General features: G+C 43.4%; 1 protein-coding gene across 1 annotated transcript in view; it reads left to right on the top strand.

Annotated features, from left to right (window-relative positions):
• Positions 1–16,682, top strand: part of csmd3b (CUB and Sushi multiple domains 3b) — a 2,327,439-nt gene that overhangs the window by 1,896,946 nt on the left and 413,811 nt on the right. Inside the window, exon 27 of the mRNA XM_068032163.1 lies at positions 1,070–1,261. Within this exon, the coding sequence (XP_067888264.1) occupies positions 1,070–1,261 (192 nt within the window). The remainder of the gene's footprint in view (positions 1–1,069; positions 1,262–16,682) is intronic.

The raw sequence follows: 16,682 nt of genomic DNA, 5'->3' as shown, positions 1-16,682 counted from the left end.
CAATATTATGCCCCACACTTGTTATTCTTTGTCGTTTTGTTAATGACTGATAATTTCCAAAAGATTTATATTTTTTTCTAGTTTAGCCCTCTGTTTGGTTTAATCTGCTGTCCACATGAATGTGATAATTGCCATCAATATATATGCCTGGAATTTCCACCAGGGTTCAATGGCAGGAAATCAGATGAATCCTGGAGAATTCGTGCAACTGACTAAAAAATGGCATTTATGTTTTTCCAGCATTTCCATTGATCTTCTGCCACAGTTTATGGTGGAAATTAGGTAAACCTGACACTCTCTATGCTTTCTCAATATATCCTGGGTAGTGTCGGCATTGAGTGGACTTCTGCAGTGCTGTGGGAAGAGCACTTGTGCCACCCACTCTCAGTCTTACTGAGAGAGACCTGAGCCATTTTTTAAGGCAAGGCCTATTTTCAATATCGACAGTGAGCATGTAAGTGCTGAACCAGCATTCACAGGCAGCTCACCTTTTGGGGGTGGGGGTGTGGGTGTGGGTATGGTGAAATCCGTCAGCTGCGAAGTGGACTCAAGCTGGATAATGGGATTTAATCAACTGGAATGTCCTTCCAAATGAGTAATCCCTGCTCTACATAATAATGGAAGAGCAAGAGGAACAGCAGAGACAATATGCTTTGAAAATGTGATGTCATAGCAGAAGACACTATTTTCCCTGTTGGTAACACTGCATTTGTACTTACTATACAGCAATTTTTACATTTCAGTATTGGAAAATAAGCTCCATAGGAAATTTGGGTGCAGAAACTGGCATAAATTTGGTGTAATTCCTGCATAAATGTGATCTGGGAAATTTCGGGCCAAAATGCCTTCCATTCATCTACTACCCTCTCAACAGCACTGTCGCAAACAGTGAAAGAATAGAAATAGACCACACAGAAGTTCCATCTTAAATTGTATTATCGTAATCATAAGTTACAAGTACTTTGGACTTTCATGGCCCTTTGTCCCACAAGACATGTTTTATTTCTTTAAAAATATCCTAGCAAATAATCTAACATTATTATTATAATGTTTAATTTTTAATCCCTAGGCTCTGTGGCAACAGCTTGCCGTGATCCTGGTGTACCTATGAATGGAAGTCGGAATGGAGATGGCAGAGATCCTGGAGATACTGTCATCTTTCAGTGTGAGCCTGGCTATGAGCTTCAGGGAGAGGAAAAAATTACCTGCATTCAGGTGGAAAACAGGTACTTCTGGCAGCCCAGCCCTCCTGTTTGCATCGGTATGTGATTTAAAATTCAAAATTCTATTATATATAACAGTGACAGTAGTAACAAATTTTATTCTACCATAAACATGTTCTGCAATTTGAAGACTGTTTACGATAATTTGTGTATGTAATTTTCTGCTGTTCCTGATTGCAGAAGCATACTTGGTAATGTTTGGGAAATGGAGAAATAGAGAAGTCGAAGTGTTTTAAATACAAGTAAATAAACGATTAGCTGATTTCTGCTTTGTAGTCTATCAGTCAACCAGTAATTGTAAATGTTAATTATTTATATACATAGTGAAAAACTAGATAAAACTCAAATGGGAACACCTTAATGTGGGAGATTAATCATCAGTTTTTTCAAGAATAAGTTACAAAGAAGTATGTATGCAGCTGAAATAGTGTGCACAGTCGTAGGCTTTGCATTATGGGAAGGATGTTGAGGGAAGAGAGCAGGTAGAGCAGAGTCATGAGGACAGCGCCAGATATGAGGAAATACAAACATGGAGATTGACTCGACAATTTTTGGAGGCTAGGGGGTAATTTGATAGAGGTGTTTAAATTATGAAGGGATGGGACAGATAATGGCAAACTGAGGAGTCCCAAATAAAGGGGAATTAAGGTAAAAGGACAGAGAGCAGAAAAATAGTTCACACAGAGGAGTGTGAAACAGAGACTGTGTCAACATTTACGAATAGGTTAGATAGATGTTTGAGGGAAGGGGGTAATAAAGGGATTTGAGAATAGAGTGGGTACTTGAGATTAGGAATGCTATTCATGTAATGATTATAAGAACATTGACACAGACAGTTTGGGACAATCTGCATGTTTCTGTTGTAATTCTATGTATTATATGACATTATTCCTATGTTTATTCATTGATAAAAATGGTGTCAATATGAAGATGGGAGATAGACCTGAAGAAGTTATTTAGCTAAGTAGTGTGCTGAAGATAGCTATCCGAGTATTTTATTGATCATATCATTTTAGCTGTACTTTGTTAATTTAATATCCTCATGCTGTTGCACATGTTAATTCCTCTGGACAAACTTTCTCCCTTGATGGTATCAACAGTGTCTGTGAGGAAGTTTATGGTTAGTCATAATTCTCCAGAGCTGGTCAATTTTAAGTGGTGTATTTATGGAGATGAATTTCGCAGTGGTCAATTTTGTCTGATCTCCCTCTATGAATTACCTTAGGGAATTTTTCTACTTTAAAGGTGTTAGATAAGTACAAGTTGTTGTTTTTGATACTTCCTCTTAAACATCACACTTTGTTCCCCCTTGCCCACAGTAATACATTAATGATGACAGCAACTTCAGTCAGCTCTTGCACAATTAATCATGCTGCATTTTAAAATTTTGCAATCTGATAAATGAAATTTGCAGGAAATAAATTACCATACGCCATCAAAATGACATAAGCATTGAGGCAGCCACCGATGTAAAAGTGGGTGATGAACCCGCTTCCGCCTAGCCCGAGGATCCGACCCATATTTTACAAGTCCATGGGCTTTAACTTTCCCGAGGCGGGACTTCCACCCACTCGAGGGAGGAGGTCCCACCTCAGTGAGCAGCCGGCCAATCAGTGGGCCAGCAGCTCTTAGTATCAGCAGCGCCACAGGGAGCAGTGGCCACTGCTGGGACTGCAGCCCAGCCGACGCCCTGGAGCCTGGAGACGAGGTAGGTAGGGCTTGCCTCATCAGGGGGATCGGTCCTTCCCTGGTGAGGCTGAAGTGGTCGTTTGAGGGGGGGGGCGTCTTGTGTCCCGGGGGTGGGTTGGGAGGTGGGGGCGGCCCTCAATCAGGCACCCTGTGTCCGACTGCCATGGCCCCCCGGGGCATGGAAAGGCCGACAGCTATCTTTGGGCGGCCTTTCACGTCTCCAGCACACCTGCTTGCTGCGGGTAAAATACCCATGGAGGCAGACGAGTGGCCACTTAAGGACCTTGATTGGTCTCAGGCGGGCGGGCCATTCCCTCCCCCCCCCCCCAACCCGCCCAACCGCCGTAAAGTTGACCGAAGGTGGGAGCGGGGCGGGTAGGCCTCCTGGAGCCTCCCGCTCAATTTTATGCCACCCCTACACCACCATCTGACCTGCTGGGGTGGTGTAAAATTCAGCCCATATATTCAGCAAATATACAAGCTCAAATAAAACACAATTAAAGTCAATAATGATTCTTAACTAGTAAATAAATGAGTAAATAAATTTAAAGAGGTAAATAAGTTAAGAGCTTATAGTAATAATTTGTCTTGGACAGTGTAAAATGTTCAACAGCAAATCAGTAGCCTGATTTTATCACAGAATCATGGAATCTTACAATGGAGGAAAAGGGCATTTGACATGACATGCCTGTACTGGCTCTTTAACAGAGCTCTCTAATTTAGATTCACACCCCAGCTTTTTCTCCATAATCCTGCAAATTAGTCCTCTAGAAGTGCCCTTTGGAAGTTACTGTGGATCTGATTCCACCACTCTTTCAGGTAGTGCATCCAGATTTTAACGACCCTCTGTGTGTGTAAATTTCTCCTCATTTCTCCTCTGGCTCTTTTACCAATTATTTTAAATCTATGACCTCTGGTTACAGATCCATTTATTTATTTTTATTTTTTTATTTAGAGATACAGCACTGAAACAGCCCCTTCAGTCCACCGAGTCTGTGCCGACCATCCACCCATTTGTACTAATCCTACATTAATCCCATATTCCTACCACATCCCCACAATTCCCCTACCGCCTACCTATACTAGGGGCAATTTATAATGGCCAATTTACCTATCAACCTGCAAGTCTTTGGCTGTGGGAGGAAACCGGAGCACCCAGCGAAAACCCACGCGGTCACAGGGAGAACTTGCAAACTCCACGCAGGCAGTGCCCAGAATCGAACCCGAGTCGCTGGAGCTGTGAGGCTGCAGTGCTAACCACTGCGTCACTGTGCCGCCCATTTATCAAAGGAAATATTTTCTCCCTACTTGCTCTGTCAAAACTCTTCACAATTTTGAATATTTCTAATAGGTCTTCCCATAGCCATCTTTGCTTTAAGAAGAAAAATCCCAGCTTCTGCAACCTCTCCACGTAGGTGAACTCCCTCATCCCTGGTGTTATCACTCCCCTGATTTTCTTTTTCAATGATTTCAATGGCAAGATGCTGATGATTCACTGTTGTCCATTTCATGGCACCACCCAAGATGGCTTTATATCCCATAGTAATTGTTCCTCAATCTTCTCCAGTTATAGTCTGTTTAAGATCTGGCAGAAATTGCCTAAACTGTGTCATAGTTTGTGGTCCACTTCACCATCTATGGCTTATTCACCAAAGCTTGTGTGAGCTCAAATTCCATCACTTGACAAACAGCATAGCTCTATTACAAAACATTTTAATGTTATGCTCATACTTCTCTGTTACTTCACATCAGTCAACATAAAGATTATATTACAGGTGTGTTGAAATATCATTTACTTCACTGACTTCATAAAACAATTGGCAATGACAGTGCTTATCTTCAGACTGTATGCTCCACAGGAGGTCTTGAAAGGGTCATCCTGCAGGGTAAGGTCATGACATATCAGGCTGGATTTTGTAGTCAGTGGCAAAGCAATGGCACTTACCACTGACCTCAAAGAAAGCTGCCCACAAAGATCTGTGGTTTTCCTCTTTGCTGACAGTTTAAATCTCGCGCTAAATCAAGTGGATGGCTTGGGGTGCAGCAGCAGTGATGCCAGTAAGCAGGTAGGAAGCCAATCACATTGAAGCATTCACACACTTCAAACCAGGAAGTTTAAAGCACTTAATATCCTTTGCTTTTAAGTTAAATTTTCAGATAGCAAATTAAATGATTACGATTGGATTAAGATTGAAGCTAAAATAAAGATAAACTAACTTTATAATGTTTGGAAAGCAAGACCAGCATTTATTGCTCATCTCTAATTGTCCTTGAGAAGGTGGCGGTGAGCCTCCTTCTTGAATTGCTGCAGTCCATGTGTTGCAGATACTTCTACAGTGCTGTTAGGTAGGAAGTTCCAAGATTTTGACCCAGCCACGATGAAGGAATGGCAATAAGTTTCCAAGTCAGGATAATGTGTGATTTGGAGAGAAACATGCAGATGCTGGTGTTTCCACGTGTCTGCTGTCCTTGTTCTTCCAGGTGGTATCACAGGTTTGAGAAGTACTGTGGAAAGAGCCTTGGCAAGTTGCTGCAATACATCGTGTAGATGGTGTGTACTGTAGTCATGGTGTGCTGATGGTGAAGGGAGTAAATGTTTAGGGTGGTGTATAGGATGCCAATCAAGCGGGCTGCATTGTCTTGAATGGGTTCAAGCTTCTTGAGCATTGTTGGAGCTGCACTCATCCAGGCAAGTGAAGATTCCATCACAGCCCTGACTTGTACCTCGTAGATAGAGGAAATGCTTTGGGGATTTAGGAGATGAGTCACTTAACAGAATTGTTACTGCACAGAAGGAGGTCATTCAGCCCATCATGTCCACACTGGCTCTCCAAATGTGCAATTCACCTAATGCCTTCTCCTCATAACCCTGCACATTCTTCCTTTTCAGATAACAGTCTAATTCCCTTTTGAATGCCATGATTGAACCTGCCTCCACCACACTGTCAGGCAGTGCATTCCAGACTTTAACCACTCACTGCATGAAAAAGTTTTTCCTCATGTCGCTTTTGCTTCTTTTACCAATTATTTTACATCTGTGCCCTCTCATTCTTGATCCTTTCACAAGTGGGAACAATTTTTCCCTATCCACTCTGTTCAGACCCCTCATGATTTTGAATATCTCTATCAAATCTCCTCTCAACTTTCTCTTCTCCGAGGAAAACAGTCATAACTTCTCCAATCTATCTTTATAACTGAAGTTCCTCAACCCTGGAACATTTTTTGTGAAACTTTTCTGCAGTCTCTCCAATGCCTTCACATCTTTCCTTAAATGCAGTGCCCAGAACTGGACTCCAGCAATATTCCAGCTTAGGCCGAACTAGTGTCTTATACAAGTTCAATATAACCTCATTACTCTTGTACTCTATGCCCCTATTAATAAAGCCCAGAACACTGTATGCTTTATTAACAGCTCTCTCAACCTGTCCTGTCATCTTCAATGAGTTATGCACAGAAACCACCAGGCCCCTCTGCTCCTTCACCCCCTTTTAGAATTGTACCCTTTATTTAATATTGTCTCTCATGTTCTTCCTACCAAAATGAATCACTTCACATTTCTCTACATGAACTTTTTCTGCCACTTGTCTGCCCATTCCACTAACTTTTCCATGTCCTTTTGAAGTTCTACACTATCCTCCTCACAGTCACAATGCTTCCAAGTTTTGTAGCATCCACAGATTTTGAAATTGTGCCCTGTACACCAAGGTCTAGGTCATTAATATATATCAGGAAGAGCAAGGGTCCCAACACTGATCCCTGGGAAACTCCACTGCAAACCTAGCCCAAAAAAATGCACTAATCACTACTCTCTGTTTCCTGTGACTCAGCCAATTTGGTATCCATGTTGCTACTGTCCCTTTTATTCCATGAGCTGTAACTTTACTCACAAGTCTGTTGTGCAGAACTGTATCAAGTGGCCTTTGGACTTGCCGCAACATATCCAGCCTCTGACCTGCTCTTGTAGCCATAGATTTTATGTGGCTGGTCCAGTTAAGTTTCTGGTCAATGGTAACCCACAGGATGTTGATTTTGGTGGATTTGATGATGGAAATGCTATTGAATGTCAAGGGGAGATAATTAGACTCTCTTAATGGAGATGGTCATTACCTGGTACTTGTGTGTGGCTGAAAGTTACTTGCCACTTATCATCCCAAGCCTGAATGTTGTCCAGGTCTTGCTGCATATGGGCCTGGACTGCTTCATTATCTGAAGAATTGTGAATGGAACTGAACACTTCGCAATCATCAGCGAACATCCCCACTTCTGACCTTATGATGGAGGGACTGTCAGTGATATAGCAGCTGAAGATGCTTGGGTCTAGGACCTTGGCCCTGATGTATCCTGCAGTGATATCCTGTTGCTGAGATGATTGACCTCCAACAACCACAAACATATTCCTTTGTACTAGGTATGACTCCAGCCAATGGAGAGCATTCCCCCAAATCCTATTGGCTTCAATTTTACCAGGGCTCCTTGATGCTACACTCGGCCAAATGCTGCCTTAATGTCAAGGGCAGGAACTTTCACCTCCCCTCTGGAATTCAACTCATTTGTCCGTGTTTGGACCAAAACTGTAATGTGGTCAGGAGCCGAGCGTGGAATCTGAACTGAGCCTTGGTGGGAAGCTTATTGGTGATTAAGTGCTGCTAGATAGTACTGTCAATGACATCTTCTATCACTTTGCTGATGGTTGAGAGTAGGCTGATGGGGTGTTAATTAGCCTGATTAGATTTGTTCTGCTTTTTGTGGACAGGACATACCTGGGCAATCTTCCACATTATCGGGTAGATGCCAGTGTTGTAGCTGTATGGAACCACTTGGCTAGCGATGTGGCTGGTCCTGGAGCACAAGTCTTCAGCACTGCAGCTGGGATGTTGTCGTAGCCTTTGCCGTATCCAGTGCACTCAGCTATTCCTTGATAACATGTGGAATGAATCGAATTAGCTGATGAATGGTGTCCTGAGGAGACTGCCGCAATGGATCATCCACTCAGCACCTCTGGCTGAAGAAGGTTGAAATCACCTCAGCTTTGTCTCTTGCACTCACGTGCTGGATCCTTTTATCATTGAAATGAGGATGTTCATAGAGCGTGCTTCGCCAGTTAGTTGTTCAATTGTCCACCACCATTCATGACTATATGTGACACAAATGCAGAACTTTGATCTGATCCCTTCGTTGTGGGATCACATAGCTCTGTCTATAGCATGCTGTCTCTGCTGTTTAACATGGATGTAATCCTGTGTTGCACCTCATTTTCAGGTACATTTTCACATGGAGTTGTTTTTATCATTATGGAGAAATTTGACATTCCACAGGGTCAATGAGGGTGTTTAGGGTAATTATTAACGTCGTACATTATTAAAAACCCAGTTATACCTCATTCAAAAAGTTGTAGCTTTTTCAAGGGAGTTAAATGTGAGACTGACAACATAAGAGGGGAATTTTGCGTCAATTAAATTGACTTCCATTGATTGCAGTCTGGAGTAGCCTCAACAGTAGAGAAGCATAGAATCGCTGACGGCAACATCTGGATTTCCGCAATATTCCACGCATGTGTAGACTCCAGAAGTTGCTGTCACTTTCGGTGGAGTAATGACAGTGAAGGCTGACAATTTCACTGTCATTACCCAGCAAAATCGATTATGTCTCATGGCATTTCTATTTTCTCCCTGCTTTGTTTCCCTCAATTCTTCTAACCAATACAACACTAATTTCTACTGGACTTCTTCCAACCACCTGTTGTAACTTTGATGGAAGATTGGCAGAAATGCTTTCATGTCAACCAGGCGTTAGAAGTTACAAACGTCTTCCAAACTTCAGGCATACTCCTTCACGAACATCAATTAAATTCTAATTGACCTCGAATTTGTATTTATTCAGAACAACTGGACTTTTTTAAGCCTAGTTGGATTTGACCATCCTAGCAGTAAAATAATATTTGGGGGACCAAAAATCCATATCCCTTCTGGGGTACTGCTGCCATAGTTCTGGAAGGAGTGTAACAAAATGGGCCAGAAATTGAGGCCATGTCCTTCCCTGAGAGTATTCTGAATGACTTGTTAGTGATTGAGCCTCTGCCCACCACAAGCTGGGAAATAAGAGCATCGGGGAGGAGGTACAGGATGGGTATGATAAACAGTGAAGACGTAGGGTGAGAAGTTGGGATCAATTGTTTGGGGTGCTCTTAGAGCTTCAAAATGATGTTCATGGTGCACATGCGCACTTTTGGGGTGAATAGTGCCGGAAACTATTTTGGTGAGGGTGTTAACGCACACGCAGTGAATGGCTGCCAGAAGTATGCAGAGCAGGAAGATCAGCCTGCTTTGCTGGTTTGATGCCAGTGGTGCCATTTGTGAGCTCAATGCTCCAGCTAACACCCTCTCTTAACCTTGTATAGCTGAAAATGCGTTTAGCAGCAGGAAGGATCCCTGACCACTCTAAATGGATCATCAGCCACTTACAGGTTAATTGCTGGTTGACTTTTTTTGTCTGTTGCTTCAATTCTACAGCTGTTTGGTGCTTTCTATAGTTGTTTAAATTTGCAAATATATACATAGAGTGATCTGGCAGGTGCTGAAGGAGTACACCCCACAAAAAAGATTGTCCAAACATAGCTAATAATAGGTGTTAAAAATGGTATTGGATGAAAGGAAGCGGCTTATAATGTTGCCAAAAAGAGACGTAAGCCTGAAGGTAGTGAGGATTTTGGAATTCAGCAAAGTAGGACCAAAAATTGAGAAGGAAAGAGAATATGAGAGAAAACCAGCAAGAAACACAAAAACAGATTGTAAATGTTTCTATTGGTGTGTAAATAGGAACAGATTAGTGAAAGTAAATGTGGACCCATAAAGGCAGCGATGAGTGATATTATAATGGGGAATAAGGAAATGGCAAAGATATTAAACATATTCTTTGTATCAGTCTTCATTTTGGAAGACATAAAAAAAAGATAATTGGGAACCAAGGGTCTAGCGAGAATGAGGAATTTAAAAGCTGCAGAGGACAGAAATGGAGTACAGATTGCAAGCTGAGTGTAGAGATTCGAGTTTGGTGAGTAGCGAGTTCAGTGAATGGGGAGGAGGTGCTCCATTTTCTACCTATTTTTTCTAATTTTTCTGACCCTCCATTATTTGATTCTCGCTTCAGTGCAGTGGAAAGAGCTGTTTGGTGAGTATCTGGTAAGCTATTCTACTTATAATAGCCTGTAAAGTTAAGGTATGGCAGGGCAGCTCTGCCAGGTGGAATGTACAGCCTGTAGCATGTGGAAAGTCATGGACGCACCATGTATCCTAGACAGACACATCTGCAGGAAGTGTCACTGGCTGCAGAAGCTTGAGCTCCTGATTTCAGAACTCGAGCAGCGGCTAGAGTCACTGTTGTATATCCGCAAGACAGAGAACTACGTGGCTAGCACGTTTGGGGAGGTGGTCACACCGCAGGTTAGGAGCATGCAGACAGAGTGGGAATGGGTGACCACCAGGCAGTCTAAGCGAGCCAGGCAGGTAGTGCAGGAGTCCCCAGATATGATCTCACTCGCTAATCGGTTTTCCATTTTGGATACTGGTGATGATGGTTCCTCAGAGGAGTGCAGTCAGAGCCAAGTTTGTGGCACCACAGTTCACTCAGCTGCACAGCGGGGAGGAATAAGAGTGGAAGAGCAATAGTGATAGGGGATTTGTTAATTAGGGGATCAGGCAGGCATTTCAGTGGCAATAAATGTGTCTCCAGGATGGTGTGTTGCCTCCCTGGTGCCAGGGCCAAGGATGTCATGGAGTGATGCAGGACATTCTTCTGGGGGAAGGTGAACAGCCAGAAGTCATAGTCCACATTGGTACCCCCAATGACAGAGGTAAGAAGGGGGATGAGGTCCTGAAAGCAGATTTTAAGGAGCTAGGAAGGAGATTAAAAAGCAAGACCTCAAAAGCAGTAGTCTCAGGATTACTCCCAGTCCCACGTGCAAGTGAGTAAAGGAATAGGAGAACTGAGCAATTGAACACATGGCTGGAGAACTGGTGTCGGAGGGAGGGCATCAGATTTATGAGACATTGGGACCAGTTCTGGGGCAGGTGGGACCTGTACGAGATGGATGGGTTGCACCTTAGCAGGACTGGGATGAATATCCTCGCAGGGAGATTTGCTAGTGCTGTTGGGGAGGTTTTAAACTAAATTGTCAGGGTGATGGGAACCTGAGAGGGAGCTCAGATTGGAGGGAAGCAAAACTGGTAACTTGTCAGGGGTGTGGGAACCAGGAGCAAATATCAGAGAGGAATACCAAGGTGCAAAGAATACTGGGGGAGATAGATAGCACAAGAGTAGGGAATAGTAAGTTATTAGGTGAGGTTAGAGTAAGGGAAAAAGTGATAAAGTCTGAATCAGTGTTAATGTGCATGTATTTGAATGCATGGAGTGTGGTTAATAAGACTGGTGAGGGACGTGGTGCAGATTGCTATGTGGAAATACAATGTTGTGGCTATAACAAAGACCTGGCTCCAAGAAGAGAAGGACTGGGTGTTAAATATTCCTGGATATAAGGTGATCATGAAAGATAGGAAAAGGAAAATTGGTGGCAGTATTGATTAAGGAGAGCATTGCAGTGCTGGAGAAAAAGGATGTCCCAGAGGAGTCAAGGACAGAATCAGTTTGGCAAGAGCTAAGGAACAAAAAAGGTACGGTTACATTGCTCGGTGTTGTCGATAGGCCACCAACTAGTGGGAAGGACGTAGAGGCACAAATTTGCAAGGAAATTACAGAGAGGTGCAAAAATTATAGGGTAGTTATAATGGGGGAATTTAATTATCCAAACACAGACTGGGATAATAGTAGTGTAAAGGGCAGTGAGGGGCAAGATTTCCTAGAGTGTGTTCAGGAAAATTTTCTACAACAGTATGTTGACAGTCCAACGAAGAAGGAGGCACTGCTAGACCTGGTTCTTGGGAATGAGGTGGGCCAAGTGGATCAAATATCAGGAGGAGAGCATTTAGGAGATAGTGACTATTGTATCATAAAGTTTAGGCTGACTATGGAAAAGGACAAAGAGCAATTCAGGATAAGAATAATTAACTGGGGGAAGGCCAACTTCAATGGGATAAGAATGGAGCTGGGGTGATTAAATTGGAGTCAAAATCTGACAGGAAAACTGGTAGATGAACAATGGGCTACCTTCAAAGAAGAGATAGTTCGGGCACCGTCGAGGTCTGTTCCCTCAAAGGAAAAAAGTAGGGCAAACAAATCCAGAGCTCCATGGATGACAAATGAGGTAGAGATTAAGATAAAGAAGAAAAAGTGTGCTTATGACAGATACCAGGTAGGAAATACTATTGAGAACCTGGCTGTATAGAGAAGGTCCAAAGGGGAAGTGAAAAAGCAAATAAGAGAAGCAAAGAGACAGCATGAAAAAAGATTGGCAGCGAGCATTAAAGGGAATCCCAACATTTTCTATAGGCATATAAACAGTAGAAGAATGTTAAAAGGAGGAGCGGGGCTGATTAGGGACCAGAAAGGGGATTTACACATGGAGGCAGAGGGCATAGCTGAGGTATTAAATGAGTACTTTGCATCTGTCTTTACCAACATATAGAATTTCAAATTCAGTTTGAGAGTGAGCAACTCGGGTCTCAAACCAGTGTCTTCAACTTAAACAAGGGCAATTTGAGTTATGAATAAAGAGTTGTCTAAAACGGGCTGGGAAAATAGACTACAGGGGAAGTCAGCAGATGAGCAGTGGCAGACTTTTAAGCAGATATTTCATAACACTCAGCAAACATTTATTCCAGTCAGAAGGAAGGACTCAAAGAAAATAATGAACCACCCGTGGATAACAAAGGAAGTTAAGGAGAGTATCAAATCAAAACAAAGGCATATAAAGTGGCGAAAGCTAGTGGTAGGCCAGAGGATTAGGAATTTTTTAGAAACCAGTAGCGGATGACTAAAAAACTAATAAAGAGGGAGAAAATTGATTATGGGAGTAGATTGGCAATTAATATAAAAACAAACAGTAAGAGCTTCTACTGGTATATAAGAAGGAAGAGAGTAGCTAAAGTAAGCGTGGGACCCTTAGAGGATGAGACTGGGGAATTAATAACAGGGAACAGGGAAATGGCAGATAATTTAAACCAATATTTTGCATCGGTCTTCATGGTGGAGGACACTATAAACATCCCAACAATAATACTTGAGCAAGGCTTAAGTGGGAGGGAGGAACTTGTAACAACCTCTTTCACGAGGGGAAAAGGTGCTGGACAAACTGATGGGACCAAAGACAGACAAGTTGCCAGGACCTGATGGCCTGCATCCAAGGGTTTTAAAGGAAGTGGCTGCAGAGATAGTGGAGGCATTGGTCATAATATACCAAAACTCACTGGGTACCAGCGGTAGGGTACTAGCGGATTGGAAAACCACTAATGTGAAGCCCCGATTCAAGAAAGGAGGGAGACAGAAAGCAGGAAACTGTAGACCAGTTAGCTTAACATCTGTCATTGAGAAAATGCTAGAGTCCATTATTAATAATAGCTTGAGGGATCTGGACAGAGTAGATGGAGAGAAACTGTTCTCACTCATGAAAGGATCGTGAACAAGAGGGCACATATTTCAAGTATTTGGTAAGAGAAGCAAAAGTGGCATGAGGGAAAACTTTTTCATGCAGCGAGTAGTTAAGGTCTGGGGAATGTGCTGCCTGAGAACGTCGTGGAGGCAGGTTCAGTTGAAGCATTCAAAAGGGAATTAGACAATTATATGAAAAGGAAGCATGTGCTGGGTCATGGGAAGAAGGCAGGAGAATGAAACTGAGGGAATTGCTCTTTCAGAGAGCCAGTGCAGACATGATGGGCCAAATGGCCTCCTTCTGCACTGTAACAATTCTGTGACAGGTTGGGTGAATAGGCAAGGACATGGCAGCAGATGGAATACAATGTGGTGAAGTGTGATGTTGCCCACTTTGAATAGTGCAAGACTTGGAAATGTTTGCTTTCAGAAGGACCTAAATATCCTTGTCCGTGAACCACAGGAAGTTAATATGCAGGTACAAGCAATTAAGAAGGCACATGGTACGTTAGCATTTGTTACAAAGTAGCTGGAGTATACAAGTAAAGAAGTCTTAGTACAGTCATACAGGGCATTGCTGAGGCCACACGGATCAGATCTAAGCTCTGCAGTCCTGTCACATCCAGCCGTGAATGGTGGTGGACAATTAAACAACTAACTGGAGAAGGTAGCTCCACAAGTATCCCCATCCTCAATGATGGGGGAGCCCAGCACATCAGTGCAAAAGATAAGGCTGAAGCATTTGCAACAATCTTCAGCCAGAAGTGCCGAGTTGATGATCCATCTCGGCCTCCTGCTGAAGTCCCCAGCATCACAGATGCCAGTCTTCAGCCAGTTCAATTCACTCCGCATGATATCAAGAAATGACTGAAGGCATTAGATACTGCAAAGGTTATGGACCCTGACAACATTCCAGCAATAGTACTGAAGACCTGTGCTCCAGAACTTGCCATGCCTCTAGACAAGCTTATCCAGTACAGCTACAACACCAGCATCTACCTGGCAATGTGAAAAATTGCCCAGGTCTGTTCTGTACACAAAAAACAGGACAAGTCCAACCCAGCCAATTACCGCCCCATCAGTCTACTCTCAATCATCAGTAAAGCGATGGAAGGTGTCATCGACAGTGCTATCAAGCGGCACTTGCTTAGCAATAACCTGCACACTCACTGATGCTCAGTTTGGGTTCCACTTGAGCTGCTCAGCTCCTGACTTCATTACAGCCTTGGTTCAAACATAGACAAAACAGCTAAACTCAAGAGGTGAGGTGAGAGTGACTGCCCTTGACATCAAAGCAGCATTTGACGAGTATGGCATCAAGGTACCCTAGCAAAACTGGAGTCAATGGGAATCGGGGAAAACATTCCGCTTGTTGGAGTCATACCTAGCAGAAAGGAAGATGGTTGTGGTTGTTGGAGGTCAATCATCTCAGCTCCAGGACACCACATCAGGAGTTCCTCAGGGTAGTGTCCTAGGCCCAACCATCTTCAGCTGCTTCATCAATGACATTCCTTCAATCATAAGGTCAGAGTGGGGATGTTTGCTGATGATTGCACAATGTTCAACACCATTCGCGACTCCTCAGATACTGAAGCAGTCCGTGTAGAAATGCAGCAAGATCTGGACAATTTTCAGGCTTGGGTTGATAAGTGGCAAGAAACATTCACGCCACACATGTGTCAGGCAATGACCATCTCCAACAAGAGAGAATCTAAACATCTCCCCTTGACATTCAATGGCATTACCATTGCTGAATCCCCCACTATCAACATCCTGGAGGTTACAATTGACCAGAAACTGAACTAGAGTAGCCATATAAATACCATGGCTACAGGAGCAGTTCAGAGGCTAGGAATCCTGCGGCAATGACCATCTCCAACAAGAGAGAATCTGCAAGTTCCCATCCAAGTCACACACCATCCTGACTTGGAACGATATTGCCGTTCCTTCACTGTTGCTGGGTCAAAATCCTGGAACTCTCTAACAGCACCACTTTCCCCATATGGACTGCAGTGGTTCAAGATGGTAGCTCACCACCATATTCTCAAGAGCAACAAGGATAGGCAATAAATGCTGGCCTAGCCAACGATGCCCACATTCCAGGAACAAATAAAAAAAACAGCACCAGGAAAACTGTGTGCAGTTTTGATCTCCTTACCTAAGAAAGGATGTACTTGCCCTGGAGGGAGTCCAATGGAGGTCCACGAGACTGGTTCCTAGGATGAGGGTCTTTTTCCTATGAGGGGAGATTGAGTAGGCTAGCCCTATAGTCCCTGAATTTTAGAAGAATAAGGTGATTGTGTTGAAACATAAAATTATTCAGGGGCTTGACAGGGTAGATGCTGAGAAAATGTTTCCCCTGGCTCGGAAATCTAAAACGCAGGGTTGCAGTCTCAGAATGAGGGGTCAAATATTTAGGACTAAGATAAGACGAAATTTCTTCGCTCAGAGGGCTGTGAATCTTTGGAATTCTCTACCCCGGAGAGCTGTGGATGCTCGGTCTTTGAGCATAATCAAGATATAGGTTGAATTTCAGGGCACTAAGGGGATTGAGCAATTATGGGAGTAGGGCAGGAAGGTGGAGATGAGATGGAAGATCAGCCAGGATCTTATTGATGGTGGAGCAGGTTCAAAGGGCCAAGTGGTCTACTCCAGCTCCTATTTCTTATGTTCTTCCGTCTTTTGCTGAGTTCAAGGCTTCAGCATAAACCAGTTGCTCCCAGACGTGCATACATTATTAGGCATTCCCCTTGGAATACTCATGTCTTGGAGAATAAACAGAGGCCATACGGAGTAGGACAGGTTGCTGGAGAAGGAGAAGAAGAGGGGCCAGATCCTTCCAGGTTGTTCAGGGAGCAGTTCTCCCACTGGAACAGTGAGTGATAGCTGCGCTTCAGCAGGACTTCCTCACTGAAATGCAGCTTCCAAGCAGCGCAAGGATGACATTGCCATTTGCTGTGAAGGAGATCATGGTGATAAAGTTTTATGCATCTAGCTTCTTCCAGGCTGGAGCTGGAGATATTTGCAACATATTGCATTTTGCCATCAACTGTTAGGCTAAAGAGGCCGGTGATACTCTTGATTCATTATGAGCTGACAGCAGTTCATTCTCTCTTGCCAAAGAGAAGCAAGCAGAGCAAGCATGAGGCTTCCCTTTGAAGAAGGATGCCATTGACTGCTCACACATCACTTTCAAGGTGTTGCTTGGCAACTCTGCTCTATCCAGGGAAT

Source organism: Heterodontus francisci, chromosome 5 (genome assembly GCF_036365525.1).
Source record: "Heterodontus francisci isolate sHetFra1 chromosome 5, sHetFra1.hap1, whole genome shotgun sequence".
NCBI classification, from domain to species: Eukaryota; Metazoa; Chordata; class Chondrichthyes; order Heterodontiformes; family Heterodontidae; genus Heterodontus; species Heterodontus francisci.
This window is presented reverse-complemented; position numbering and strand designations above follow the sequence as displayed.